This window comes from Ictidomys tridecemlineatus, chromosome 9, assembly GCF_052094955.1.
Source record: "Ictidomys tridecemlineatus isolate mIctTri1 chromosome 9, mIctTri1.hap1, whole genome shotgun sequence".
Classification (NCBI taxonomy): Eukaryota; Metazoa; Chordata; class Mammalia; order Rodentia; family Sciuridae; genus Ictidomys; species Ictidomys tridecemlineatus.
The window spans coordinates 29,766,191-29,793,070 of NC_135485.1; the positions used below are offsets into that span (position 1 = coordinate 29,766,191).

A 26,880-nucleotide genomic window follows, 5' to 3' on the forward strand; every position below is an offset into this window, starting at 1 on the left:
TCCTGCTTTTGTCTCTTTCTCCCATTATACCCATTCTCTTACCCTTCTTAGGCTTAAGCATGTTTTGCAAGATTTTTTTTTTCCCTTTGAGAACTTACTGTGCCTAATGCTATGCATAATTATAATTGGTCAATTGTTCTAACATGTTGACTATGTAGAAAAGTTAAGTCATTTAGAAGAATCACTTGGATGGGCTGCAGCTAAGTGATAGAGCACTTGCTTAGCAAGCTCCAAGCTTGAGGACCTAGGTTCCATGCCTCACACCATCATCACCACCATAGCCACCACCCACTCAACACCCCCCCCCACCCCGACTTGGCTTCTCCCCTTTTATGCCACATAGGCTCATCCTGACCCAAGAGTTACAGTGAAAATCTTTGGTGTCAATTGAACAATTCATTATCAACTCATCAACCTCTTTTAACATCAAGGTGTTGAAAAAAACGTGGTCAGAATAACAAACATTTTCAGGTTTTGTTTTCTAGTCTTCAAATATTTTGTGCCCTGATTCAAGTATCTTTTGTTATTTATGATTTCTGAGTTTATTAGACTTTCTTTTCCCCAGTCCTTCTTATATTTTGAGACAGAGTTTCACTAAATTGTCAAGGTTGGCCTTTAACTTCAGATTCTACCTCAACCTTCCTAATAGTTGAGACTACAGGCATGCATGTACACCACATCTGGCCTATTTTTTAATGTTTACATTACGTATTCTTAAAAACATGGTTTCCCTTTTCAAATTACTTTGCCATAAACTCCCCAAATAGCCAAGTTCCTTAGCTTAAAGCTTAAGTCTTCCCTTACTGCCACTTTGGGAGTATTTAAGTCATTGTCATATGAAAAACCTTAAATATTTAATATGGGGCTTGAGACCCTGGGTTCTATCCCCAGCACCATATAAAAATAAATAAAGATATTATGACCATCTACAACTAAAAAAATTTTTAAAAAAATATTTAATATGGTTCATGATCTAGTAAGCTTACTAAAATAGTCAGGTTTATTTAAAAAAAATCAATTTAAGTTGGGTACAGTGAGGCACACTGATAACTCAAGAGGCTGAGGCCAAAGAATTGCAAACTCAAGGTTACCCTGGGCAACTTTGATCGTCTCATAGAGCACTTGCCTACCACACAGTAGGATGGGGTCCAAGTCCCTGTACCTCAAAAACCAAAAACACCTCACTGGGTTTATGCTTACTATATATTTAGCTAACATTCTGGTGAGTGGATTTTGACTTACTCTGCCCCAAGTGGGCAAGTTACCTCTGGGAATGTGCATCCATTAGTAAAATGTAAACACCTGACCTAAAAGTTGGGTTTGACTGTCACCACACCCTAGTTTTGTGTAAATTACTCTCCAAGTTACCAGGTCATACCTAGCATCAGTTCACTCCTGGAGGAATCTATTTGCACAGCAGCAACTACGCACATATTGCTATTTCATTCCTAATGTCTCTAGCTTACTATAATACTGCCACTTTGAAATTTCTCCCTCACCCCTCAAAATTTCACCAATAGTTTCCACTCAGCAAACAATGATGTGCCGTTTTTCCATATTCTTGAAATGAAGCAGCACAGAAGATTGCATCCCCCTAACAGTTGTGTTCTAACAGAAAAAAGAATACAATTAAAACTCAACAAGGTGAACTGTAAATGTTTATAAATGCTAACAGACAGAATCAAGTGCAACAGGAGCAAGATTACTGGATGAACTAATGCAATGTTTTTAAATAGGGTGATCAAGGTAGGTTTTACTATGCCATTGAAGGGGACTGCCACACTTTCAGCTATAAAACCCTTTTTAAAGGGAAAGAACTTGCTTGATATTGAAAATCAAACTGAGTTTGAGGATATAGCTAAGTGGTAGAATGTTTTGTCTAGCATGCTCAAAGGTGTGTTCAATCTCCAGCACTGCAAAAAATAGTAATAAAAAATATAAAAACTCAAGTATGAAAGCAGGCAAGTTTTAAAAACTTATAGACTTAATTCAGGAGTGATGGTATACACCTGCAACCTGAGTAGCTCAGGCGGCCAAGGCAAGAGGATCATAAGTTCAAATCCAGCTTCAGCAACTTAGCAAACCCTGTCTAAAAATAAAAAGGAGTGGGGATGTGGATGTGGCTCATTGGTCAAACACCCCAGTACCAAAAAAAAAACAAACAAACAAAAAAAAAAAACAACCTTTGAAAAATACTGCTTCAAAAAGAACATCCTTCCCTGTAGCTTGGAAGGATTGCAAGTTCAAAGCCAGTCTCAGCAACAGTGATGGATGCACTGAGCAACTCAGTGAGACCCTATCTCTAAGATACAAAATAGGGCTGCAGATGTGGCTCAGTGGTTCAATCCTCAGTACAATACCCACTACCAGAGGGAGTGTGAAGAACCAATAATCCAAGTGAAAGTCAAGGTTGTTTCATTTTCAAACACTGTAATAGTATAACAAAGCCCTTTCAGCTTCAATAGTTGTCAATTTATATTACTTCACTCAGAAACCAACATTCAATGCCTGTAACCCTACCTCAAATATTTGACTTAACACTTCATCCTTTTCTTAAAAATCTATAATCAAGGTTAACACTACCTCCATGAAATCATACACCATGAGTACACTTGAAACAAATCTAAGATTGAGAGGTTCCAACTGAGTCTCTTCATTTAAATAGTTCTGATAGACTCTGAACATACCAAATAGTGAATATATGTATATATCAGGGTTGTTTGTATGGTGTGTAAAAAGAACTCAAGGTTTGATATTAATTTTCTGAAAATTTGGGATGTTGGAATTCAACAGATGAAGAGGGGATTAAATGGATAACCATGTTGGGTTTAAGGAAGCCTGGTATGGCCAGGGATTAACACTGACCAATGCACACAAGTATAATGCACCATTAAAAAAATTAGGGGGAAAAAGGTGCTATAATAATGTAAGTAATAAAATATTATTACATAATAAAAACTCTGACAGGAAATGAAGTTGTGCTTTTAGAATAACAAGTGGGGGTGGACATGGTGGCTCAAGCCTGTAATCCTAGCAGCTCTGGAGGCTGAGGCAGGAGAATGGCAAGTTTAAAGACAGCCTCAGCAACCTAGAGACACTCTACCCAAAATAGAAAAATAAAAAGGGCTGGGGGTGTGGCTCAGTGCTTAAGAACTCTGGTATGTAAAAATAAAGGTCTTGGAGACACTAGTAGAAGGCTAAGAGACAGGTGTGGTGGCTCATGCCTATCTCAACAACTGAAGCAAGGTTGCAAATTTAAGGCCAGCTTCAATAACTTTATGAGACCTTGTCTCAAAACAAAACAAAAAATCAAAATACATACTACTGGCTTGAGGCAGAGGACCAGATTATTGAAATCTTAGAGCACAACAGTAATATGGTCAGCAATATTTCACAAATTAACTGCACATCTCCATCCTGAGTATATTGTTTCATTTTTCCGAACTTTTTCACAAGTTACTAGAGTGCACCTACCTCACCAAATATTCAAATTCCTGCCTCAAAAATATTAAAACCCCTTCAGATCTTCCCCAAAGCTCTCTATCCATTGAAAAACTAGGTAAACATTGCCTGTCACAGGTACCAATTTCTTTTTGCCTGAGATTTACCTAGTATTCAAGAACCAGATTCAAACCACTTGTTCCCAAGAAGAAAAAAATAAACTAGAAAAAAAATTTCTGTTCTGTTCCTTTGAAAGGACACTAAAGTTTATTCAACCCGCTGGAAAGGATTAAGTCCAAAGTCAATAGAGATCTTTTATTGCATCAGTGAAATATCAAATTGACTCCAGGACGTGTTTCTGTGACTGGACATCTGTAAAAAGAAATAAAAATATCTCCATCAGTTACCTTTGTCCATTAAAGTTGTAAATTATCATTAAATATATTGTGATATATTGTTCATAGTAAACTGTAAACTTAGAATTTACTGTGCTCCATTCTCTACCATTAATATAATTTCAATTTAAGTCTTCTTTCTTTTTGGAGAATGAGGAATGGAGCCTAGACATGTTGCTCATGCTCAGCAAGCTCTATTTAAGTCTCAGTATATTAAAAACCCATCTAAAGCAGTAATCAATCTTATAGACATTAGCAGGCATGATAGTGCTCACCTGTGATCCCAACTACTTAGAAGACAGAGGCAGGAGGATAACAAGTTCTAGGCCAGCCTAGGTAACTTAGCATAAATAGCTGGGGATATAACTTAATAGTGGAGCTCTTGCCTAGTATGTGCAAAGCCCTGAGTTTAATCCCTAGTAACACAAAACAAAAACAGACACTAAAGAACCTACCTCTTAGATCTTATTCATCAGCCTGTTGAACTGTTCCTTTTTCAGAAACATAAATACCATCCAAAAATTTTCTGATATCCTTGTTTTTCACTGTTGTGGCTTGCTGAATTAAAGCGGCTATAGGAATAATAAAAAAAAGTCAATTATTTCATCTTAAAAAGCAATCAGGTACAGCACATTTTGGTTAACAATGAACCAAATATACAGCAATGATTCCATAAGGTAATAACAGAGACAAAAAATTTCCTACATCTAGTGAAACTGTACTAGTGAACACATCACTTACATTTGTTCTTGGTGATGCCAGCAAGAACAAACCTTTTTCACAAGTGTGAAAAATATTTATTGTGTTGCCTGTCAAAAGTATACAACACAATTATACATAGGATACTTGATAATCATAATAAACAACTACTTACTACACTTTTAAATCTAAATCTTCTATCTACTGAAAAAAGGTTATCAAACAATATACCATGTTTTGCTGGCAACTTGTGTATATACACTTTTCTACGTGGTCTCTTGACTGTACCAAGGACCATGTTCAGTGAACAATCTGTACCATCAAGTTTTGTGTACACTTTGTGGTGCTGAGGATCGAACCCGGGTCCCGCCCGTGCTAGGCGAGCGCTGAGCCACAATCCCAGCCCAGAGTCAACTTTTTATTTAAAATTTAAACAAGATTTTGCAGGCATAACTGGTATTGGGAACATACAAACCTGAATTTGAAACAAGTTCAATATCATTTCCTTCAAGGATTAATTCATCTTTCTGAGCTTGAGACACTGAACAAGCAACACCTGAAAAGGCAAAAAAGCATTTGCATCGTGTTAGAATAAACAAATACTTAAATCCCACTAGTAATTAACTCCATTTAAAATTCCATACAACAAACCAATTTTCTCTTGAGGTTTTTGCTTTATAGGATCTGGCTTATATCAGCCAAAATTTTAAAATTTGTGTTCTGGCTGGAATGAATCATAGTCAGACTCAGAGACTCGACAGTACAACTTAGTCGGCTCTATACCAATCTAGGAATAGTAGTTCACACTTGTTATCCTAATAATTTGGGAGGCTTTGAGACTAGCCCAGCAACTTAGAGAGACCCTGTCTCAAAATAAAAAGGACTAGGGATGTAGCTTAGTGGTGGGTTACACACCCCTGGGTTCAATTCCTGCACCAAAAACAAAGTTCTGTACCAACTCTTTGTACATATTTATTATCCCTGAAAGTTTATTTTTTACATGGGGATTCTCATTAAATGTTGCAGAAAACAGCTATTACATAGAAATTGGCACCAAGATCTCCTTTCTTTCCCTTCTTCCCTACCCTAACCAAGAGCACACTGGGGGGTGGGGTGGGGTGGGGGCCTGGGGATGTGGCTCAAGCAATAGCGCGCTCGCCTAGCATGCGTGCGGCCTGGGTTCGATCCTCAGCACCACATACAAACAAAGATGTTGTGTCTGCCGAGAACTAAAAAATAAATATATAAAAAGGGCACACTGGGGGGGGGATACATAAAACTAAAGGTTCAGTGTTTACTCTGTATTAGACAAGCACTATTTTGAATGCTTTTAAATTTTAAACTCATTTGGTCATAATATAGTTCCCACTAAACAGATGAGTACAATAAGCTACAGAGAAACAAAATGCTCCAAGCAAGAATTGAAATTTAAACCTAGGCAGAATGTAGGCTAATAACTAAGATATTTTTGGAATCTGAGAGTTTTTATCACCAAAAAATAGGAGATGAACATGTTAAATATCCTAATTTGATCATTCTACTTATGCATATGTCCATCAAAACATCACAATGCAGCCAGATATGGTGGCACTTGCCTGTAATCCCAGAAATTTGGGAGACAGAGGCAGGAGGATCACAAGTTCAAAGCTATCCTTAGAGCAATATATCCTTAGACAATTCTGAAATACTTATAGTCACACCAACCCAAAAAACCAGGCTTCAAAAGACTTACAATTTCTGAATCATATCTGAGGTCACATACAACATACCTGTCCTCATCCGAACCCTGCGGATATATTTTTCACCCAAGAAATTTCGGATTTCAACGAGAGACCCATTCTCCTGAATAACAACGTTGATGGGGAAGTGAGCATACACAGACCTCATCTTGTAACGGAAGCCCTAGTTAAAAGAAATTCACTTTAAAATTTAGTAGGATGTTTATGTTACTTATAATTTAAAAACTTAACAGTTCCCATATTGCATTCATTGTCAAGGTTTCCTACTAACACCTATACTAACCCTCCGACAACATTTTTATTACTGGTACACTACAGGTACACAATTTTATGTCTCCTCACTGGACAGCAAAGCTTCTTAAAGCAGCACTTATTTTTGTTACCTTTATGCCCACAGTAAACAATGCTAACACCTTTTAATGAGAACACCCCCAAATCCCACATTTTCAGACTAACATTTACTGAGACTAATGGCAGAATTGAGAATATCAAGTATGACAGGGCTTCTACCTTCAAGGAACTTAGTCTGGAATCAGGGATACGCAGTAGAAAACATTTAATAGGTCCATAATAGAGGTTAAGCGCAGGATTCCCTTATTAGGTATAGTCTAGAGGGACCAGGTTTTAATGCATACACACAAGTCAACACAAACTTTACTTTAGGGGTGGGAGACTTGAAATCAATAGTGACATCAAACATGCATTTAGGGAAACAGGCAGGGTTGTAGGGTCCTAATGGTGGCTTACCATTAAGTAAGCAAAGCCTATCTATGTGCTATGGTATAGCTGATTTTCTATTAATAATAAGCACCAGCACTACAGTCAAAAAAGTTCCACACCCTCAGCCTACTCTTATGGATAATCCATTCCTGGCCACAGACATGTCTCTCTCTATATATATAATAAACACACACACACACATATATAATACAGCTTAGAAAACTTTCAAAAGTAAAATAAAAGAGTAGGGGGAATGTCTTTATCAGTCAGCTTACCAGTGTAACACCCTTGATCATGTTCTGTACATGACTACAGATGGTGCGAACAGTGGCCAGTTCCTTTCTATTTCCCCACCATTTGTCAACACGTAGCTGTAACACAACAAAAACTTCCCATAAATAAGTAGGCTTGAAGGAGAACAGTTCATTTTTTTTTCCAATGAATTACTCTAGATTCTAGAATTAGCCCCAATTAAAGCATAGGATTTTCAACTGGGAAAATCCAACCACAAACAAAGTCTCCTACATTTGACAAATGTTTTTATTGCTGTACACCAAAGGTACTCAGATTCACGTTGAAAACTCCCAAACAAGTCGCAACAAACTTTACCACTGGAAAATAAAATCAAGTCCAAAAAAATCCCCATTACTGGTTTAAATTCTTACTTTTTAAGCAATCACATAAATAAATTTAACTTGTATTAGTATTAAAACCGCTTTGAGAATGACTACTAGATATTGAGCTTTACAGTATATTGTATTCAGAATCTGATATTCCAATCTCATTAAAGCAAAATTTATTTTGGATGCTAAACTTAAAAGCCAAACGTTGCTCAATTGGGAAACTTTACAAGCAACCAAATTTAATGCTATTATAGATAACTACCATCCGAACGAGCAACATAAGTTATCTACACCTTACCCTCTTCTTTTTCTTTCCAAGGAGGCTGAGTTCCACATTGATATGATTGAAATCCCTCCGGAGGGTTCCTCTTGGGCCCTTCACAATAACTGTGCGTCCCTTCAGAGTAATGTCGACTACGAGAGAGAATGAATTCTGAGATTACAGAAGGCTTAGAACACGTAGTAAACACCCATCAGAAAAACCGCAAGTTCCGTACCATTTTCTGGAATGTCGACAGTCTGATTGCTGAGAATGGTCTTCATTCTGAAACACAAACACTTGGAGTCAGGCCATTGCAGGGAGTGTTTTCGCCAGAGTTCCACTCCCACAGGAAAGTGCCGGGAGACGTGGGAGGATATGACCCAAACTAAGAGTGGCCTCCGGTGCGTCCGGGGCTGGTAGGTGCAGCCCCCAAAGAGGTGTTACGAAGCCTTGCTGGCTAACACACTGTCGGCCCAACCCTGGAATCCCAGCCCGGCGCGCCATCCCGGTAAGGCAGAGCGGTAGGGTTAGGCCTAAAGCCCCAATACAGAACTCGCATCTCGCGCCAGCAGATCCACACGGCACTCGCCGCGCCGGGAGACAATCAGGGTAAAAGCTGAGAGCGCAAAACCCATGCTGTTAGCTTTCCTAGAGCCGATGGCTTCAGATTCCCAGGGCCCACAGAAATCACTATCCTCCTCACCTCGCAGTAGATACGGGAAAGAGAAAGCGTCTTTCGTCATCACGTATTTGAAGCCCGTAAGGACTCTGCGTATTGCGTAATGAGTGCGCGACGCCACTAAGACTAAAGCAGCCAATTGCGGAACAGTTCAAGCTACACGGGCTTAGGGGTAGTTCTGGTGATTGTCATAAGCCGAGCGACGGTTTATCGATCAGTCTTTTCCCTGGCATTGGTGTGATCCCTCGACCCTACTAGGTCTAAAGAGGCGATGTCTCTACGCGGCGGGGACGCTGCTCGCACCCTGGGGCTCCGGGTGAGCAGCGGGGCGACAAGCGTGCAGGCGTGGGGTGAGGGGTTCCCTTCTCTTCGGAGCACTCCGTAATGAAGGCCAACGCTTTTGCTTGAAGCCAGGCACTTTTCAAAACGTTTATTGTATTATCTCGTTTAATTCTCCTGACATCCCCATGAAGTAGTCCCTGATCTTGTTTTGTTTGAAGGTCTCTCTGGGTCGGTGATGATGGATTTTGGTTTTGTCTTTTTTTTTTTTTTTTTTTTCCCTGCTTAGAGTGGTTTGTTCCTTATATTTAAAGGACCACAACAGGGCTCAACCCACATCGTTGGGCTCTTCCTGTATATTAGACACCACTCTTGCAGCTGAGAACACAGCCTGCCCTCTGGGCTAAAGCTGTAGACGTGGATAAGTGCACTACCAATCATGCAGTGCTCTAACAGATATTTTTTTTCTTTTGAGCTATTGAAGATCCCTTTAATTTTACAGTGTTTTGCCTGTCTCGTGCATGTTTGTATTCAGATCTAGAAGTCAAATACTGTGGTTTCTTACACTCAAATGCGCAGTGGTTAACTGCCAGGGCTGTTTTCTGCCGCACAGAAACAGGGCTGGGGACTGTAGTTTAAAGGGAAAGTGAGTCCTTCGCAAGTGTGAGTGCTGGGTAATTCAATTCCAGCATCACCCAAACAAACAAAAACCAAGACACCAGCATAAACTAGTGCGAGAGGCTGGTGGGCTTAGGTTTGGTTTTACTACTTCCTGTTTTCTGGAACCAACTAGATATTAGCACTACATTTTAACATGTTTACTTTACCCCAAACACAAAGCTAGAGAGATTTATTGCAAATTTCCTTTTAAACATATCTGACTCAAGTCAGGAATAGAAAATGTATAGCCCTGGCATCTTCAGTTACTGCAGTTTAAGTTTGTTGAAAGACGAAGTTTTAGTACTGTTAAGAAGGGTAGTGAACCTGGCCACCTTAGCCCACCCTTGTAATGTCAACTATTTGAGAGGATACCAAGTTCAAGGTCAGACTCAGCAATTTAGCAAGACCCTGTCTCAAAATATAAAGTAAAAAGGGCATAAAAGTGTGATCTATGATAGATACTTCCAAAGGTTTTTAAATCTATTCTAAACTTGGTATTCAGAAGTTCATTCCTATTCTTTGGGTTTGTTTCCTTCTAGATTCTTCTTTAATCTTAGATTCCAATCTTGTAAGCAGTAAACCACTTGATATAATTTCTGCATCACTTCTTTGCTTTTACCCTCCCTTCCTTTTAGATTTGTTCTATTGTGGGGTTTTTTGTTGTTGTTGTTTTTGTGTTATTGGGGATGAAACCCCAGGGGTGGGGGGAGCACTCTTCCACTGAACTATATCCCCAGTCCTTTTTAATTTTTATTTTGAGATGAGGTCTCACCAGATTGTCCAAGCTGGCCTCAAATTCAAAGTTCTCCTGCCTCATTCTCCCTAGTCTCTAAGAGTACAGGCATACACCATAGCACCAGGTATCTTTTAGATATTATAATGGGTTAAAACTAAATTATCCCAGAACCCACTAAATGAATGTCATAATGAACTCTTTCTTTAGGTATTTGGAAGATATTTATACAGTCCAATCAGGTCATTAAGTTCCTTGCCAGATAAAAAAAAAGAATTTTTACAGAATGGACCAGATCTTCAAGATTTTGTGTCTGGGGATCTTGCAGACAAGAGCACCTGGGAGGAATATAAAGGAAACTTAAAACGCCAGAAAGGAGAAAGGTAACTGAGAATTTGAGATAATTTCAATGTCCCATTCCTTACTGTGCATTATTTTCAGATGTAACCAAGTCCTAGGGTATATTTTTAATTTCAGGCTTGTTTAATTTAGTGAAAGGTCATTAGAAAAAAGAGAGAACATGTAAGTTGATGAGAATGCTGAAATCTTTTCGTGATTTTCTGTTTTGTTTTAAATTAGGGATTGAACTCAGTGGTGCTTAACCCCTGCCCCCCCCCTTTTTTTTATTTCAGAGAGCTATACCCTCTGCCCCTTTTGGTTTTTATTTCAAGACAGGGTCTCAATAAATTGCTTATGGCCTAGCTGAGGCTGGTCTACAACTTAGGATCCTTCTGCCTCAGCCTCTTGAGCTGCTGCTGGGATTATAGGCGTGCACCACCACACCCATCTAGACCTTGATAAAATTTTCATTATTAGTGGGTATTGATGATCTAACTGCTCCCAGTCAATTTACATAAGATCTATGTATATCTTGCCTTAACTAATTAATTTCCTATTTTCCCCCTCCCTTGCTGTAATTTAAAAGAATAATGAGAATTTAATGCAGATGGCAAATTGTTTTGAAAAATATTTATCCAACAACTTCCAGATCATAAGTGAGTACAGTCATGGTGAAACCAAGTATACTTAATTCCATTTCAAATATTAGAATTTTGCCATTTAATCACCACCATAAAATCAAGAATATAAGCTGATACTGCACAGTTGGCATCTCTGCTTACTGTGAATTAATATTACTTTGGGTAACCAGGCGAGGTGATGCACACCTGTAATCCCAGCAGCTTGGGAGCCTGAGGCAGGAGAATTGCAAGTTCAAAGCCAGGCTTGGCAATTTATGGAGCCCCTAAGTAACTCAGTGAGATCTTGTCTCTAAAATAAAAAGGACCAGAAGAAATTATACTCCATTATATATGATATATCAAAGTACATTCTACTGTTATGTACAACTAATTAAAACAAATTTAAAAATTTAAAAAATATATAAAAAGGTCTGTTAGATTCCAATATCAGTGTTTTCTAATGTGATTTGAGGAATCCTAAATTTGAATCTTTGTTCTTATGCCCACAGCAGAAATTAATAAGGGTTAATCCAGGATTATGGAAAAAAATTTAACTAAGAATTATAATAGAACAAAGTAACTTCAAGGATGTGTGATTACTTGTTTGCCTGTTTGTTAATGGATAGTTATCTTTGACTTTCCTTAGGTTAAGACTACCTCCATGGCTAAAGACAGAGATTCCCATGGGGAAAAATTACAATAAACTGAAAAATACTTTGCGAAATTTAAATCTCCATACAGTAAGTTGTCAATCTTAATCCATGGTTATAAATGTTCATACATATTTATAACTTAGAAATTATTAATTCATATATAAATACAGCAAGGAAAATGAATGAAAAACGTTAAGTGATGCATTATTACCAATGTTAAAAATACATTGGAGATAGGTATGGCTCAATGGTAGAGTATTTGCCTACCATATGCAAGGCCCTGGATTCAATCCTCAATATTAGGGTGGGGGGAATTATTTAGAGGCTGAGGCTGTAGCTCACTGATAGAGTGCTTGCCTAGGCATTTTTGAGGCTCTGGGTATCCATCCCCATCACTGCCCAAAGCAAACAAATAAAAATCATTTAAAATAATTATTCCTGCAAAAGAAATAAAGGGTGATTATATTAATGTCTCATTTAATAGTACAAAACAAGATTTTCCCCTGCAACTAGAGAAACAAAGGTTTTTGTTTTGTTTTGAGACAAATAAAAATTGTTCCCAGGCTAGCCTCAGACTCTTAGACTCAAATAGTCCTCCCACCTAAGCCTTCCAAGTGGCTGTGACTACAGGTACATGCCACTGTACCCAGCTTGGTGTTTTTGTTTTTTTGTTACTGGGAATTGAACCCAGGGTTGTTTACTGAGCCACATCCACAGCTGTAGGTGGACACAATACCTATATTTTATTTGTTTATTTTTTATGCGGTGCCAGGGATTGAACTCAGTGCCTCATGCATGCTAGTCAAGTGCTTTACCACTGAGCCACAACCCTGGCCCCACAGCCCTTTTTTTATGTTTTATTTTGAGACAGGGTCTCGCTAAGTCCTTAGGGCCTTGCTAAGTTGCTGAGGCTAGCCTTGAACTTCCAATCCTCCTGCCTCAGCCTCCTGAGTTCCTGGGATTTAGGCTTGTGTCACCACACCCAGCTTGTATCCAGCCTGTTGGTTTTATAATAGAAATTATATTGGAAAGAGTATAAAATTAAAATGTTGGAAAGAGTATAAAATTAAATATGAAAAATCTCAACTATTAACCACACCCCTTAACTGTTTAATGTATATCATTTTAGACCGATTTCTTTTTTTTGGTACTGGGGATTGAACTCAGGCGCACTTGGCCACTGAGCCACATCCCCAGCCCTTTTTTGTATTTTATTTAGAGACAGGGTCTCACTGAGTTGCTTAGCACCTCGCCGTTGCTGTGGCTGGCTTTGAACTCGTGATCCTTCTGCCTCAGTCTCCCTAGCCACTGGGATTACAAGAGTGCGCCACCATGCATGACTCAGACCAATTTCTTTAAACATATAAAATATTTATATTTGTATACTTTTCAATTTAAAAATGAGATCTTAATATATGATTTGGCAGAATTTTTTTTTTTTTTAGGTGTAGATGGACATAACACAATGCCTTTATTTTTATGTGGTGCTGAGGATTGAACCCGGGTCCCATCCATGCTAGTCTACCACTGAGCCACAATTCCAGCCCCTTAACAGAATTTTTGAATAGTGAATTTAAAAAGAAATATGTTGTAAACAATGGGTGCCTCAATACTGAACCAGTATTTGTTCAACTGGTTGGTAGTTTCAACCTGATTGTATTCTGTTCCCTTTTACTTACAGGTATGTGAGGAAGCTCGATGTCCCAATATTGGAGAGTGTTGGGGAGGTGGAGAATATGCCACTGCCACAGCCACAATCATGGTAAGACAAGCTCAACCTTTGAAACTTTAGTCTAGAAATGGAAACGGGATATTTTGTGTCCTCAGTAAAAAGCAATTATGAAAGAGTCATCTGTCTACTTGACTTAAATTATAACATCTCTATTCTAGTTAATGGGTGACACGTGTACAAGAGGTTGCAGATTTTGTTCAGTTAAGACTGCAAGAAATCCACCTCCCCTGGATACCAGTGAGCCCTACAATACTGCAAAGGCAATTGCAGAGTGGGGTCTGGATTATGTTGTGCTGACATCTGTGGATCGAGATGGTTAGTGTGTCATCATGGTGTCTAAAGATATTGACTTTCTAAATGGTGACATTATCCTGAGCAGATTATTTTCTTTCTAGATATACCTGATGGGGGAGCTGAGCACATTGCAAAGACTGTATCATACCTTAAGGAAAGGTACTTGTTTCTGCATTTATTTGTGTATTTTAAGGACTTTTTTTGGAGTTATATAAATTAGTTTAAAGCCTTCACCTAACAGTGGTTATTAGGGGTTATTAGGGCTGGGGTTGTAGCTCAGTGGTAGAGTGCTTGCCTTGCACATGTGAGGAACTGAGTTCGATCCTCAGCACCACATAAAGATAAATAAATAAAATAAATCTACAACTAAAAATTTTTTAAAAAACCACCAGTGGTTATTAACCTTTTGGAGGATTTTATACCCTTTTGATAATCTACTGAAAAGTATGTGACCATTTCTCCAGAAAAGGTATATTGGTGCTGGATGTGGTGGCACACGCCTGTAATCCAAATGGCTTGGTAGGCTAAGACGAGGATTTCGAGTTCAAAGCCAGCCTCAACAATGGTAAGGGGCTAAAGCAACTCAGTGAGATGTGGCTCAGTGGTTGAGTGCCCCTGAATTCAATCCCCGACACCTGCCCCCCCAGCCAAATAAAGTATATTGGTGCTTACATATACATATTTACTGGACATTTTAGGGGTTCATATTTGAGCATTAGTATGAATGTTAAGTGATACTCTTTAAAAAGTATTAAGCTGTGGTCTTCTGAGCACTGACTTTGAATTAATAATCATTTAAAAATAGTTAGGGATGTTGGGCATGGGGGCGCACACCTGTAATCCCAGTGACCTTAGAGGTTGAGTCAAGAGAATTGCAAGTTCAAAGGCAGCCTCACCAACTTAGTGATGCCCTAGGTAACTTAACAAGACCCTGTTTGAAAATTTTTAAAAAAGGCCAGGTATGTGGCTCAATGATGAAGTGTCCCTGGGTTCAATCCCCCGTACCAAAAAATAAAAAAGCACTGAAAAGGAACTCTGATCATTTCCTATAACTCAGTGCTTATCTAGCATCTAGCATACTTAATGTTTTTCTAATGATTCCCCAGTATTTTCTATTTTACATCTATTAGAGTTTCTTTTTTAAAATATTTGTGGTTGGGCACAGTGTCATATGCCTCCAATCCCCACAACTTGAGAGTCTTTTTTTTTTTTAATTGATTTTATTATTTTTTTTTAAATACACGACATCAGTGGAACTTGGGAGTCTTGAGGCAACAGGATCACAGGCTCAGAGCTGACCTCCATAACTTAGTAAGACCCTGTCTCAAACTAAAAAATAAAAAGGGCTAAGGATGTAACTCAGTGATAAAGCACCCTTGGATTTAATCCCCAATACCAAAATAATTGTTTAAATTCTTTTGAATAAAAATATGTTTGCAACCCACTAAATTTCTTCCTCAAGCCACTAATGGGTCTCAACTTGAAGTTTAAAAACAGTGAGTTCTAGGGGCTGGGATGTGGCTCAAGCGGTAGCGCGCTCGCCTAGCATGCGTGCGGCCCGGGTTCGATCCTCAGCAGCACCACATACCAACAAAGATGTGTCCGCCGAGAAAAAAATAAATAAATGTTAAAATTCTCTCTCTAAAAAAAAAAAAACAGTGAGTTCTGGGATATATTCTTTCAACATTTCTGTATTCATGAGAGGGTATATGTGTGGTCTTTTTTTTTTTAATCTGTTCTTTCAGGGAACAATTCCAGACACTTTGCCATTGGGTTCATGAAAAAATTTGTCAGCTGTCTGAATCATTTCTGCTAGTGTCAAAGGAAACAGCTCTGTGACCTAGTTCACATTATAATGCTTGAATGAGTAGACATAGCCACAGTATAAATAGGAAGATTAATGTTTAGCTTGTTCTTCATTTAAGCAAAACTCAAGTCACAGCAACCCAGAAAATAGTTTTTAAAATCTATAGCATTTGTGAAATGTTTGCCTAGAGGAAGATGGGAAGACACTATTTGATAAATTATAGAAGACAGAATTGAATCAATCAAGTAATATTTGTGTTCACATAAGAAATATCCTAATTTTCTTTCCAAACAAGAAAATATATTTAATGTTTTAATATTTCATATTTTATTTTTTAAAAATTTACTTAAATTAGGTTTGAAAGTCTTATCTAATCTCAAGGTTATTTTTAATATATTTTTTTTAGTTTTTTTTTTTTTTTAGGTGGACACAATATATTTATTTTGTTTTTATGTGGTGCTGAGGATTGAGCCCAGTGCCTCATGCATGCCAGGCGAGTATGCTACCACTTGAGCCACAATCCCAGCCCTAATCTCAAGTTTTATTCTGATTATTATTTGCATGAAGGTGTATTTTAACCATTATGAACATAATATTTGATGTTCTGGATATTTTTTTTTCTTCATATGATAGCTCATATATGGACATTTGTATGTCCATGCTTTTTTTTAGCCAAGTTCTGAATATTACTATGTTGAAACTGATACTGGATAAGTATTGATAATTCATCTTGAGTAATAATTATTTCATTTCTTTTCCTCAGTTTGATATTTATCTTTTTCTCTCCTAGGAATCCAAAAATTCTTGTGGAATGCCTCACCCCTGATTTCCGAGGAGATCTTAAAGCAATAGAAAAAGTTGCACTGTCAGGATTAGATGTGTATGCACATAATGTAGAAACAGTTCCAGAATTACAGAGGTGATTACATGTACTGAGTAATGTGGGAGAGTTATGAGGATCGGAATATGTTTATATTCTCACTTTTCAGGAGCCAACTTGCAGTTGATGTTTACAAAATAAACTTTCCTTCCCTCCCTCCCTCCCTCCCTTCAGTCTTCCTTTACTCCCTCCCTACCTACTACCTTCCTCTACTACCTCTTTGTTACAGAAAGATCAGAAAATAAAGCCAACAAAAACAGCATAAGCTGTTTTAATAATATTTTAATAATATTAAAATAAGCTGTTAAATTTAATAATATTTCCTCCCAGTAATATCAGTTACTATCAACTTAGTATTTATATTTACATGTTTCGTTTGTTTGTTGTTTACAGTACTGTAGATTGAATCCAGGGGTGCTCCACCACTGAGCTACATCCACAGCCCTTTTTTATTTTGAGATAGGGATTTGCTAAATTGCTGAAGCTGGCCTTGAGCTTGTGATCCTTCTACCTCAGTCTCCCAGGTAGCTTGAATTATAGGTATACACCACTGCACACATGTAATTTTTGATATATGCGCTCATAATAAGCATATTTTTTTAAAAGTACTATCATTTTGCAAATGCCAATGAGTATTACTCTTTTCAAAGAAGAATTTTCAAATGGAAAATAACTACACTAGAGCAACTGCCTTGGCTGTAATTCTAAAGAAAATACTTAAAAGTACATTTGAGGGACTGGGGAATGTAACCCAGTGGTATAGTGCTTGCCTAGCATATACAAAGCCCTGGGTTCAATCCCCAGCATTGGGAAAATTAAAAAGCCACTAATTCACATAGTAAATAAATAATGCAGCAGATAATGTGGTATTGTTCAGATGTACTTTAATTCTCTCTTTTTTTAAGCTATTTTGCTATAGATGGACACAATTATTTTTATGTGGTACTGAGGATTGAACCCATTGCCTCACATGTGCCCAGCAAGCATTCTACTACTGAGCCATAACCCCAGCCCTACTTTAATTCTCTTTTAAAATATAAACACTATTCTTCTTTACTTTTTTTTTTAGAGATAGAGAATTTTTTTTTAATATTTATTTTTTAGTTTTCGGTGGACACAACATCTTTGTTTGTATATGGTGCTGAGGATCGAACCCGGGCCGCATGCATGTCAGGCGAGCACACTACCGCTTGAGCCACATCCCTAGCCCATCTTCTTTACTCTTCCTAGTTAATTTTAGTTGTTAGTACTAATTAAGAAATGTTCCACATAATGACTATATTCAAATTTCAGAAAAATTAAAATTATTTTAAACCTCAAGAAAAATTAATATTGTTCATTTTCTTTACCTTAAGTGTTGGCTGTGATTTTATTAGCTTTGTATATTATTTGATATCATAGAACCTAAAAGAAGTTATAGTAAGCTGAGCATGGTGGTGTCCCTGTAATTGTAGCAACCCAGGATCCTGAAAGAGGAGAATCACAAGTTTGAGGCCAGCCTGGGCATATTACCAAGACCCTCAGACTCTGTCTCAAAATTTTAAAAAAGGACCTGGAATGTAGGTCAGTGATAGAACACCCCTGGATTCAATCCCCTGTACCACAAAAACAAAATAAAACCCAAATAAATTCTAGAAAAGAAAGCTACATTCGAATTCAAACGAATGCTGGTTTAACATCAGCAACTTTCTGACCTTTTGGCATTCTTGACATTTAAACTAGGATGGTGAGGCCATTGTTGAAGTCTAGCACAGTTTATATCAACCCTGTCATGATACTGCCAGCAGTGGGTGCCAGTTCCCTAGTTTCTCTTAAGAAACATTATCCTTTCCAGTGAAAATTCCAGAATCGTACATTTCTTTACCTAAGAGATGGCAATGTTGTGTACTTACCAGCAGAGGGCAGCTTAGTCTTTAGAAAAGAAATGAACATAAAAGTTTCAACCTTCTGAAATGTGGTTTCAGGTTAGTTTTTTCTTTGTTCATTGCCAAAATTGTTTTACTTCTGTTCATCTTCTTTTCTTTTGACTGTCTCTTACAATTATTATAATCTTGAGCTTCAGAATTCTGATTTCTCAACGCATAAAACTAAAGCAATTTCTTCTGTGTTTTTAGTTTTCTCTGCCCTGGGCTTGAGAAGCCTTAAGTTAACAGAGGTAGAGAGCCCACTGAGGCCTTTTTTTCTTTCCTAGGTTATCAGACTTTTGTATACAGATGTTACCATTGAACCATATAATGTAATATCATGTTCAGAATGTGCTTTCCTGGTCTTCCAGTTTGCTTGCATAACTATGTATTTGGTTGAACTTGTGGTTATTCTTGCTGACAACAGCACTACTGTTTTCCAGGAAAGTTCGTGATCCCAGGGCCAATTTTGACCAGTCTCTACGTGTACTGAAACATGCCAAGGAGGTTCAGCCTGATCTTATTTCTAAAACATCAATAATGTTGGGTTTAGGTGAGAATGATGAGCAAGTATATGCAACAATGAAAGGTAAAGAAATTTAAAAATAAAAAACTTTCCTGTTTGAGTAATAGCAAGAACCCCACTTTGAGGCTTGTTCAATTTATGTTTCTTCTATAGTCTCAATGCAAATGCCAGTAAGAACTAAGTATGTGTGATTGCAAGTGTAGCTCACATTGTATACATGTGGGTAACACCCACTCTCAACCTCTGAAGCTGTTAGGATTACAGGCCCTGGATTTAACCCATAGTGCACATATGATGTAAACAGCAATATGAAAAGGAAAATGTTTTCTTAGTATTTCATGGAATTATATGTATAAAGGTCGAGATATGAAGTCATGTCCCATTTCATTCCTCACCCATTCATCCAATGAACACATGGGTTTTTGGTTGTTTTTTTGGAGGGGGTATTGGGGATTGACCCAGGAGTGCTTAACCATTGAGCCACATCCCCATCCCTTTTTTATATTTTACTTAGAGATAGGGTCTCACTGAGTTGAGAGGGTCTCGCCAAGTTGCTGAGGCTGGCTTTAAACTCACAATCCTCCACTCTCAACCTCTCAAGTTGTTGGGATTACCGGTGTGCACCACCATGCTTAGCCCCTATTTTTTATTCTGTCAGACAGTTTTTGAGAGCCAGTCATGTACCATACACTGACAATTCGTAGAATAAGACCAACCTAGGCCTTTGAGAAGAGCTTACTTGTAATATTGTCATAAAACATGCTGGGCTTTGGAATTTGTGAACCTTACTCTCCCATAAGCCTTTGTGATTCTTGGCCTTTTTAAACTTTGAAATATAAAAGTTGTTATTTTTCCCTGAGTCTTTGGCCTACTTGTAGTCATTCAGTGGTTCAAAAAATAATAAGTTCATATAGTAATTAAAAGCTGCTTTTTATCACAATACATACAGTTTATTTACTAAAAGTTTTCTAATAATATCAGAGGTCAGATCATATCCTCAAGAGCATATCTTAAAAATTGAGTAAAAGCCTAATGCAGGATGTTTGGTCTGTAATATGGGTGTTTTCAGGATTTTGCATGTTCTGTTTCCTTTACCTTTTCTGCATAACAGACTTCTGCTCTAAAACACCCTCCACTCCTATTTTAGTATTTAATCCATAGTATTAAAGTCATTTGTTTTTATATCTATCAGCCCCATATGATGATCTTAATTATTCCTATGCTTTCAGTCCTTATGGTTCCTGACATATAAATATTTTTCTTTTCTTTTTATTTTTTTTTTAAGTATTTATTTTTTAGTTCTCGGCAGACACAACATCTTTGTTGGTATATGGTGCTGAGGATCGAACCCGGGCCGCACGCATGCCAGGCGAGCGCGCTACCGTTTGAGCCACATCCCCAGCCCATAAATATTTTTCAATGAATAGGTATCTGTTTGCCATCATGAGGATTATGGACTAGCACAGTATTCAAACTGTTTTGAGATACTCCTCAGGAAAATTATACTTAGATCTATAATTTTAATATTGTAAAACATCTGCTAATATAATTCAGGCTTTTTTTTTTTTTTTTTTCTTTCCCTGTAGCGCTCCGTGAAGCAGATGTAGACTGTTTAACTTTAGGACAATATATGCAGCCAACGAAGCGCCACCTTAAGGTATAGATATCTTGAATTGCCAAATGTTTCTTAGTATTTTGAATTAAATCTTCACTGTCCATAGGTAAAAATAAGAAACTATTGTTCCATGTATATTTATAAGTTCCAGTTTCCATTTATTTATTATTCATACAAAGTAGCTACACTGGTGCTTATTTGCCACTGCCTGAATTGTCTGATTCAAGTGAACCTACAGAAAAAGGATTAACAACTTGGAAGGTGCACTCATTGACACTTGGTGATCCTGTGACTTGTTTTAGAATTATGTGAGAGCCACATTGAAGTAAGAAAGAGAAGCGCTGTTTCTGTTACTGTAATGGGTATTTATCCATTTGTTCAAGAAAGTTGTGTTGAGTAAGTCTTTGTGATTCTTGGCATTTTTAAACTTTGAAATATAAAGTATGCCAATCACAATGCTAAGCAGAACATATAAGGTAAATAAGAGTCTTTTCCTCAAGAATCCTTCAGGGATTGGTTTGTTTTGTTTGTTTCATTTTATTTTTATTTTTTTCTGTGCTGGGGTCAAATCCAGGGCCTTGCACATGCTAGGCAAGTGCTCTATTATTGAACTACACCTCCAGCCCTCTGGATTCTACCAGTTAATCAATGAAGGAAAAATATAGCTAAATAATTACTAAAGATAATGTCATTTTATTTCTCCATCCTTTGGAACAGCTAATATAATACAGAATTGATATGTTTTCCTTCCTTTTTAATTTCCTTCCTGTTATTGTGGTCTGATAGAGTGATCAAGTAATTACACTAGACACGTGGTTAGTAAGGAAGGGGGACGGGCAAGGGCTGGGGAGAGTACATGTGTATAAACTTTATATAGAATCAAAATTATTTTAGGAAATTCTAGAATCTGATCTGAAGTCATTATTTAAGTCTAGGTTGAAGAATATATTACTCCTGAAAAGTTTAAATACTGGGAAAAAATAGGAAATGAACTTGGATTTCATTATACTGCAAGTGGTCCTTTGGTGCGTTCTTCATATAAAGCAGGTAAGTTAAACTACAGAGAATGGTTTTATTTAGGCTGATAACTTCCCACCCTAAGTTCTACCCTAAATCTCTAAAGCTGTAAGGCAAATTGTAATAGCTGTGTTTGTCTTTTGTCAGAGGGAAAAGAGTGTTTTTTTCCTGGACCATCCTTTAGAGCTTTGCTCCATAGGGATCATATATTAAGAAGTTTCTCTTAAACCTAGTTTGTTCCTTAGCAAATCCCTCAGCCACTCTGATGAAAATAAGAACAGTTAGTTTATTTGATTATTCTGTCTGTGGATTTCAGTAGTAGATTATTCAGGAATGACAAAGTATGTCAAGCATATAATATGGTTTTCTGAAAATGTATATTCATTTGAAAATGATGCTTGCTGCATCCCCAGACTCCCAATTTCAGATCAATTTAAGCACTGAAATTTGATAGCATTGCTGTTTGCACTATTAATTTCTTTGTGCTTCCCCCTAGAGGTAACAACAACAACAAAAATTTGTTCAATATTTTTCCTTAAAGAAAATTTTAATGGCTTTATTAGCTACAGTGCAGTTTTCACCTGTGGAATTCTGCACTTGTTTGATCAGTTGCTAAAAATGATTTATGAAAATAAAAGCATTTTCTAAGGGATAAAAAGTAAGTTGACACCAGGTACAGTGTGAGACATATGTTATCTCAACTACTTGGGAGGCTGATGTTAGAGGATCACAAATTAAAGGCCTGCCTGGGCAACTTAGAGAGACCTTGTTTCAAAAAAAAAATTGTTTCTTTTTAAAGAAAAGGGCTGTTGATGTAGCTCAGTGGTAGAGTGTCTAGTGTGCCTAAGGCCCTGGGTTCAATCCCCAGGACTACAAAAAAAAAAAGTTATTTAATAGTGGTCATCAATAAGTCCATAAGAACGTATCGGAAGACTGAATGTAATCTTAAAAATGCAGATGTTTTTCCTGTTAGTTGGGCTTAACAATTAAATTATAATTGTTAAGAATAAGCAGCATGGGGCTGGGGATGTGGCTCAAGCGGTAGCGCGCTCGCCTGGAATGCGTGAGGCCCAGGTTCGATCCTCAGCACCACATACATACAAAAGATGTTGTGTCCGCCAAAAACTGAGAAATAAATATTAAAAAAAAAAAAAAAGAATATTCACCTGAGGGCTGGGGTTGTAGCTCAGTGGTAAGTGCTTGCCTAGCATGTGTGAGGCCCTGGATTTGATCCCCATAAAAAATACTAAATAAAGGTATTGCGTCCATCTACAACTAAAAAAAAAAAAGTTTAAAAAAAACTGCTGGTGTTTTTTGAGATCTAAAATATGTTATTACTATTAATGTTCTTTTAAATGAGTATTTTGTAAATTGAGGTCTAAATATAGATGTTTAAATTAAGCATAAATTATATTTGAAAAAATTGGTGTTCAAGTATTAGTGATATCAGTGTTCCTATAAAAAATTAAGACATTTTCATGAATTAACAGTTTATCCTAGTTATTAAATGCTAAAGTTTGATTCAACAGTGACTGACAGGATGGGGCACTTTGAAAATCAGTAATTATGTGATTTAATCTTCAACCAAAACTACTGGCAAGCTAAAAATATGTATAAAGAATAGAACTAGCCAAGCATGGTGGCACATACCTATAATCCCAGAGACTCAGAAGGTTCAGATAGGAGGATCACAAGTTTGAGGCCAGTTTCAGCAATCTAGTTAGACCCTATCTCAAAATTAGAAATTTAAAAAGGGCTGGGGATGTACCTCATCGGTAAAGCATCCCCCCCCACCCCCCTACCCCGTTCAATCCCCAGTACCAAAAAAAGAAAAGAAAAAAAAACTACTATCAGCTTCTAGAATGATTAGAGTAATATAATTTAAAAGGTGTTTTTCTTTTTTTTTTTTTTAAGGGAAAATAAAATTTCTAATATTTGAGGGAGTGAGTAAGGAACTTCTTTTTTCAAGGTGTTTTTTAAAAATTTTTAAAATTTTATTTATTTTATACATGGTGCTAAGAATAGAATCCAGTGCCTCACACATGCTGGACAAATGTGCTATCGCTGAGCCATAGTCCCAGCCTGAGTAAGGAACTTTTAAAATGCTTTTTAAGTTGCCAGTAAAAGATTTGAGTTGTGTTACCTGGAGCATTATACTCAGGTGATGGATGAGAGCCTGATAATGTTGGTTCTTCTACCAGATTTAGATGAGGTATGGAGCAGCATTGATTACTTGGCTGGGTTGAATCCTGGGATTCCTGGTGATTGAGTTTGAATATGGTCATCACAGTTCTACTCATATATGTTGGATGACAAAGACATGTTAATCAGATTCCCTCCAGTGCTGAACTCTGCCGATAAGCATTGAGTTCTGCTATAAAAGTGATAAACTAAATGGAACCCTAATGGCCTGAAAAGTGAATGTGCCCCTCTAAACAGCTAACTTATTATGCAGGGGGTGGGGAGAAAGCCCATTATAAATGAAGAGTGCTCGCTTCCCTAGAGGGGAATAAGCTGAAGAGATTCCATCAGATGAGTGTGCTGAACTGCAACAAGGTCTGTTTTAAAAACATCAGATCCAGGCTAATAATGTAACAAAATTGCTCTCTGAAATGAATTTTGCCAACAGCAATTCTTTGTCAGTGATGAGGAATAGATAGTGCACACAAAATGGAATAAATATACAGAAGCAGACCCATAGATACAATAGGGTCACCCTTTATAATATTGAGTTATTAGAAAGAGTAATAGTTGAGAGGAAAGCGTGGTGGCACATGCAACTTGGGAAGCTGAGACAGGATTGCAGGTGCAAGGCTAACTTGGGCAACTTAGCTAGACCCTATCTTAAAATACAAAATAAAATGGCTCAGGGGGAGATAGCCCATTGATACAGCGCCCTTGGGTTCAATCCCTAGTATCAAAAAAAAAAAAAAAAAAAAAAAAAGAAAAAAGAAAGAAAAGAAAGAAACTGATAGTTAAGACTATATGATATATTAAAATAAAAAAAAGACTGTTCTTTGTTGTTGGGAAAAAGAGCCAAAAATATAGGGAATACTTAGATTTAAAAAATAGTTTCTTTGAGATTGAAGAGAGAAAAATGCTGGTAAGTACAAATCTTCTTTATAATTTGTAGGGAAATCATAGAAGAATAATTCTGAAATAGTAGTTTTACTTTTATTAACTTTAAATTAATATTAATGTATTTTCATTTTCTTAAATAGGTGAATTTTTCCTGAAAAATCTAGTGGCTAAAAGAAAAACAAAAGCCCTCTAAAACTTGGACAAGACCTTCAAGATCACAGAAATTTTATTTTATTTTTTATGGTGCTGGGAATCGATTCCAGGGCCTTGTGTATGCAAGGCAAGCACATACAAACTGAGTTATATCCCCAGCCCTCGATCACAGAAATTTTAAAAATATATTTCCAGTTGGATCCTAAGTGGTGCCAGAATGCTTAAACTTCAGCGGATGCACCTTGATTTTTTTTTTTTGGTACTGGGGATTGAACTCAGGGAAACTCAACCACTGAGCTACATCCCCAGCCCTATTTTGTATTTTATTTAGAGACAGGGCCTCACTGAGTTGCTTAGTGCCTCAGCTAAATTGCTGAGGCTGGCTTTGAACTCACAATCCTACTGTCTCAGCCTTTCAAGCTGCAGGGATTACAGGCGAACTTTGACTTTTTTCTGTTTCAAGAGAAATGTTAGCAATCTGTATGTATTTAATTATGATAATTCATTTGGTTTTTAGCATACTTTCTTTATCTTAATAATTTCCTGCTAAATGTAATCAAAGCATTCTTGAAAGGGTTTGCTGCTAACCTTGTAACTTAAAAATATATTAAAAACTTTCAAAAGATATTTTTAAGTCATTGATAGCCTATATGTCATTGTTGCACTTCATTATGAAGAATGAATACATAAAATTTCATTTATGGTACTGTAATGAAACAGTAAACATAGATTGAGACTGTGGTTAATTTACTTATGAATAGCATATGACCTTTACCTAATATAATATAAATAATAATCTAGCACCAGTGGAATAACTTAGGAAAGCTTTAGAGTTTGAATGTTTTACCTTGATATGGATAATTCAGACCCTGTAAAATAGTTATGTACTGACAACTTGTTTAATACCTGTATGACACTAAGACCGTTTTTGTCAGAGACAAAGAAATTTAATCTAAGAAATATTGACCCTTATTATGTATAGTAACTTGCTACATCTGCATGTACTGTTGTATTTATTCCTCATACTACTTTGATGAAGTGCTTGTATTAAATAATAGTAATGATCTGAAGAAAGAATTCTTTCCAAAATACTAATATATAATTCATCATTGGACTGCTTTTTGTTGTTGTTTTCTTTTGGTCTTTTGCAGTACTGAAAACTGAACCTAGAGGTACTTTATCACTAAGCTATCCTCAAAATTTTTTAAATTTGAGACAGGATCTTGCTAAATTGTTCAGACTGGCCTCAAACATGTGATCCTCCTGCCTCAGTCTCCCAAGTCACTGGACCACCATGCCTGGCCCATCTTTTGCAGTCCCAAAATATTTTCCAGTTAAACCTAATCCAGAAACTTGAATGAGGAGTAGCAGAACCAATTTTATTTGTACCAGGGATGCTTAACCACTGAGATACATCCCCTCCCCTTTTCTATATTTTATTTACAGAGAGAGTCTCGCTAAGTTGCTGAGGCTGGCTTTGAACTTGGTGATCCTCCTGTCTCAGTCTCCCAAGCCGCTGGAATTTTAGGTGTACACAACTACACTCAACTAAAATGTTTGTTTCAAAATGGAATCATAACTGGGCTGGGTGGTGCACGCCTATAATCCCAGCAGCTCAGGAGGCTGAGGTAAGAGGATCTTGAGTTCAAAGCCAGCCTCAGCAATGGCGAGGCACTAAGCAATTCACTGAGACCCTTTCTCTAAATAAAATACAAAATAGGGCTGGGGATGTGGCTTAGTGATCAAGTGCCCCTGAGTTCAATCTCTGGTACCAAATTTAAAAAAAAATGTAATCATAGATAGTATTATTTTGATGTATTATTCTTTCACTTTTTATTGCATTATTGACCATTATACCATGACTAAAATGTGTATGACCAAATGCCTGGGTGTTGCTGGACATTTAAGTGTGGTGAACATGTGCCGTAGAGGTGTACTCCCTTTCACAACTATGTGAGGATAGTCAGACTTGAATTGTACAAAAGGCCAGAACAGAGCTTTTGACCTTCATAAAAAGTGACACATGGAT

The 26,880-nt window shown here is 37.2% G+C and overlaps 2 protein-coding genes across 6 annotated transcripts; one reads left to right on the forward strand and one right to left on the reverse strand.

The window, feature by feature from the left end:
* Nucleotides 1-3,742: 3,742 nt before the first annotated feature.
* Rpl9 (ribosomal protein L9) lies at nucleotides 3,743-8,679 on the reverse strand. Its single transcript, XM_005319921.4, has 8 exons — nucleotides 8,583-8,679; nucleotides 8,115-8,161; nucleotides 7,916-8,031; nucleotides 7,270-7,365; nucleotides 6,305-6,437; nucleotides 5,011-5,091; nucleotides 4,292-4,408; nucleotides 3,743-3,813 (listed from the first exon to the last, which is right to left on the reverse strand). Exons 2-7 carry the CDS (start codon nucleotides 8,158-8,160, stop codon nucleotides 4,302-4,304), a joined length of 579 nt encoding a protein of 192 aa, XP_005319978.1. The 5' UTR covers nucleotide 8,161; nucleotides 8,583-8,679; the 3' UTR covers nucleotides 3,743-3,813; nucleotides 4,292-4,301.
* A 29-nt stretch (nucleotides 8,680-8,708) lies between these two features.
* On the forward strand, nucleotides 8,709-25,965 carry Lias (lipoic acid synthetase). Of its 5 annotated transcripts, XM_005319922.5 has the most exons (11): nucleotides 8,713-8,874; nucleotides 10,441-10,613; nucleotides 11,836-11,929; nucleotides 13,524-13,604; nucleotides 13,733-13,889; nucleotides 13,970-14,027; nucleotides 16,466-16,594; nucleotides 18,903-19,048; nucleotides 20,572-20,642; nucleotides 21,536-21,647; nucleotides 24,839-25,965. In XM_005319922.5, the coding sequence occupies exons 1-11, from the start codon at nucleotides 8,830-8,832 to the stop codon at nucleotides 24,889-24,891; spliced, it is 1,119 nt and encodes a 372-aa protein (XP_005319979.1). In that variant the 5' UTR covers nucleotides 8,713-8,829; the 3' UTR covers nucleotides 24,892-25,965. The 5 variants fall into 5 exon arrangements, with proteins under 5 accessions (XP_021578407.1, XP_040148472.1, XP_040148471.1 ...); XM_021722732.3 differs by lacking the exon at nucleotides 16,466-16,594 and having other exon boundaries at nucleotides 8,709-8,874; XM_040292536.2 differs by lacking the exon at nucleotides 10,441-10,613 and having other exon boundaries at nucleotides 8,732-8,874.
* The last annotated feature ends 915 nt before the right edge of the window (nucleotides 25,966-26,880 follow it).